A 3,800-nucleotide genomic window follows, 5' to 3' on the forward strand; every position below is an offset into this window, starting at 1 on the left:
ATGGTTGAAAACAAAAGCGTAATATTGTCTAATGAAGCTTTCAGTATACATAAATGTAATAAATACCTCTAACATAAAAAGGGGCAAAGTAAGGGGAACTTTATGTTTTTAAGATTTCTCTATTCTAACTGAAGTGACAAAATATTGCATATAGATAGATTGTGAAAAGTTAAAAATGCATTTATAATCTCTAAAGAAAACACTAAAAAATTACACAGAGATGCTGTCAAAATCACAATAGACAAATGAGAATAGAAGATGAAGACCAAACCTGCTGCTGGGATCTCTTTGACCCCTTGCCCTGCGATTCCTCCTCCCCTCAGTGATTAAGGGGCCCTTATTCCGCATACCCGAATCTCTACCCTTACAACTTGCCCAGGTATTTAAGTTCCCCAGACCTTGTCTCAAGGTCTGGAACATGTCCCCAAACCTGGTAGGGGTTAAGGTGACAGGAGAGAATTGATAGAAGACATAAGCGCTGAGGAAGCCCTCAAAGGATAAGTGAATAGGAGGGAGATGAGGGTGGGGAAGAGTGCAGGGGGACAGTGTGAACAGAGACTCGAAGGAAGGGACATCCATGGGGGGTAAAATATGACAGCAGGAATGGCGGCATATGGGGTCAGCATGCAAGCAGGGGAAAATCAAGGATACTTCCCCACTACCTTTTAAAGAGATTGACTATAGCATTTATACCAAGCCAGTTAGAAGCACAGAAGCATTTGAAACTTCTGAAAGGCAAAATGACATGGACCCATTTGAGCTTCAGTTTCAAATTTCCCTGGCCTCTCTTACTTGGAGGCACATATGACTTAATAGTGATTATAAGAAGGGTTAGGAGGCTTCCTTCCTGCCTTTATTCAGACAGTATTTGTTGAACTACTAGGTTCCTGGAAATGTTCTAGGTGCTGTAAATAAATAAATGATAGACAAAATCTCTGCTCTAGTTGGGAAAGCATACAATAAGCAATTATACGATATAAAGCATTTCCAGGTGCAGAGGGGTTGCCCTAGTACACTGCTATGAACACAGGGGTCCATATATTATTTCCGATTGGTGTTTCTGATTTCTTAGGATATATTCCTACAAGTGGGATTACTGGGTGAAATTGTAATTCTCATTTTTAATTTTCTGAGGGAACTCCCCATATTGTTCTTCACAGTGACTGCACCAGTCTGCATTCCCACCAGCTGTGTAAGAGGGTTCCTTTTTCTCCACATCCTCTCCAGCACTTGTCGTTTGTTGATTTTTTTTTTTTATGATAGCCATTTTGACAGGTGTGAGGTGATACCTCATTGTTGGTTTGATGTGCAACTCTCACATGATTAGTAACTTTTGTGAGAAATGGCTCACCTGTCCAAATTTCAAATGATGGACCAGGAAACAGAAACATGGCGAAAATGAGACTTTTAATAACACTCTCAAGAGTGGGTGCCCATTGTACATGAACACACGTGGGGCAGGGGACATAGCCTATTTATTTAGACCCTCCTCCAGTTCCTCATTGGCTGAGTACTATTTGGCCACCTATTTCCTAATAGGTCACCTAGGTCTTGCTGTCTCCCATTGGGTTACTTAAAAAAAATGGGCTGGGGCCTTTTCTAGTTGCTCCCACCTCCATTTGTCTAAGCCAGTGGTCGGCAAACTCATTAGTCAACAGAGCCAAATATCAACAGTACAACGATTGAAATTTCTTTTGAGAGCCAAATTTTTTAAACTTAAACTATATAGGTAGGTACATTGTTATTAACTTAATTAGGGTACTCCTAAGCTGGCCTTTGCTAATAACATCCTCAATCTGATTGAGGTACATTCGCTGAGGTCGACCCCTTCCAACTCTCCCATCCACACTCCTCTTGTATACTTGTTTCGTGGCTATCTCCTTTCGTTCATCCTCTCTATATGTCCAAACCATCTCAACATACCTTTCTCAATCCTTGACACTACAGCTTCTTTCACTCCACAACGTTCCCTAAAATTAACTTAATAAACTTAAAGTTTTAAGTCTTAGTTAAACTATAGGTACATTGAATAAAACTTGATATCATACTTAATAACAATATTATTTATTGATAAAATTAAATTCCTTACAATTTACCTTACAATATCCATAAAATTAAATCATGACAATGACTGACAAACACTAATGTGAACAATGGCCTTGCATCTCCTTGGGAAGTTTGGGTAAGTCAGGTTTGTATGTTGTTGCCCGCACATGGTATTTTGTGGAAGAGCCACACTCAAGGGGCCAAAGAGCCGCATGTGGCTCGCAAGCCGCAGTTTGCCAACCACTGGTCGAAGGGAATCTTCCAAGGACATGGGCTCTCAGCCATGTGTATAGCTCACACCTTCTCCCCACCCCCAACATCCTCTTTGCTCTGGGGAAATTCAGTGATGACCTGGCCACATGCTGTTTCTTTTCTATGAAGGTGAATCGTAGAGGCATGCTTCCTACACTTTGAGCATTTTTTTCATGTCTTCTTGGCCTTCTGTATGTCCACTCTGAAGAAGTGTCTATTTAGGTCCTTTGCACATTATTTGAGTGGATAGTTTGTCTTCCTTTTGTTAAGCCGTATGAGTTTCCTATATATTTTGAAAATTAACCCCTTATCGGATGTATCATTGGCTAATATGTTCTCCCATGCAGTGCGCTCTCTTGTCATTTTGTTGATTTTTTTTTCTTTTTTTTGCTGTGCAGAAGCTTTTTATTTTGATGTACTAGTAGTCCCATTTGTTTATTTTCTCATTAGTTTTCATTTGCCCTAGGAGATGTATTGGTAAACATATTGCTACAAGAGATGTCTGAGATTTTGCTGCCTATGGTTTCTTCTAAGATTTTTATGATTTAATGACTTACATTTAAGTGTTTTATCCATTTTGAGTTTATCCTTGTGTATGGTGTACGTTGGTGGTCTGGTTTCATTTTTTTATTTGTTCCTGTCCAATTTTCCCAGCACCATTTATTGAAGAGACTTCCTTTACTCCATTGTATACTCTTACCTCTTTTGTCAAATATTAATTGAGCATAATGGCTTGGCTCAATTTCTGGGTTCTCTGTTCTGTTCCATTGATCTGTGTGTCTGTTCTTGTGCCAGAACCAGGCTGTTTTGAGTACAGTGGCTTTGTAGTATAACTTGATATCTTGTCTTGTGATTCCTCCAACTTTGTTCTTCTTTCTCAAGATTGCTGTGGCTATTTCGGGATCTTTTTTGGTTCCATATAAATTTTTGGAGAGTTTGTTCTAATTTGTGAAATGACAATAGATGATTTTAAAGGTAAATACTGACCTTTGTCAAGGAATCTACAGGCTTAGGATGGGACTACCCTCCATGACCCGCATTTAGTTAGGAATTTTTACATAGAGACTACCTGGTCCTGCCTCTTGTTCTGTTGTATTTCTCTGCTTCTGGGCCTGATCCCTCTGCCAAAATCATGCTCCATCAGATCCTTGGTCAGACCAAGAAGTATCCAAGCTTGATCCTCCACTTTGTATTTATTGGAGACGAAAGTACTGGGGCAGCGCTGTGTATCTTGCACCTGGCATTGTTCAATCCAGATGTCTGTTGGGACAGAAAGAATAACCCAGAATCCTGGAACAAGCTGGGTCCCAATGATCAATACAAGTTATACTCAATGAATTTTGGTTACAGCAAACTGAAGAGAGAAGGTCCAGACTTCTTAATGAAATGTTTCACTGAACAGCTGCTTAGAATGAAGGTCTTCCAGAGGCCATCTGCACCATTGTCCACTTAACGGGGAACTATTTCCCCTCCAAATGCTCGAAGACATGTTGGAGTATCGT

General features: G+C 40.0%; 1 protein-coding gene across 1 annotated transcript; it reads left to right on the top strand.

Moving 5' to 3' along the window:
- The first annotated feature begins 2,754 nt into the window (after positions 1 to 2,754).
- LOC132236485 (cytochrome c oxidase subunit NDUFA4-like) lies at positions 2,755 to 3,800 on the top strand. The gene has a single exon (XM_059699625.1). The coding sequence runs from the start codon at positions 3,431 to 3,433 to the stop codon at positions 3,749 to 3,751; it is 321 nt and encodes a 106-aa protein (XP_059555608.1). The 5' UTR covers positions 2,755 to 3,430; the 3' UTR covers positions 3,752 to 3,800.

Source organism: Myotis daubentonii, chromosome 6, assembly GCF_963259705.1.
Source record: "Myotis daubentonii chromosome 6, mMyoDau2.1, whole genome shotgun sequence".
NCBI classification, from domain to species: domain Eukaryota; kingdom Metazoa; phylum Chordata; class Mammalia; order Chiroptera; family Vespertilionidae; genus Myotis; species Myotis daubentonii.

Excerpts from the sequence above, each read along its gene's own strand:
- LOC132236485 (XM_059699625.1), top strand. The coding sequence starts at position 3,431 with ATGCTCCATCAGATCCTTGGTCAGACCAAGAAGTATCCAAGCTTGATC.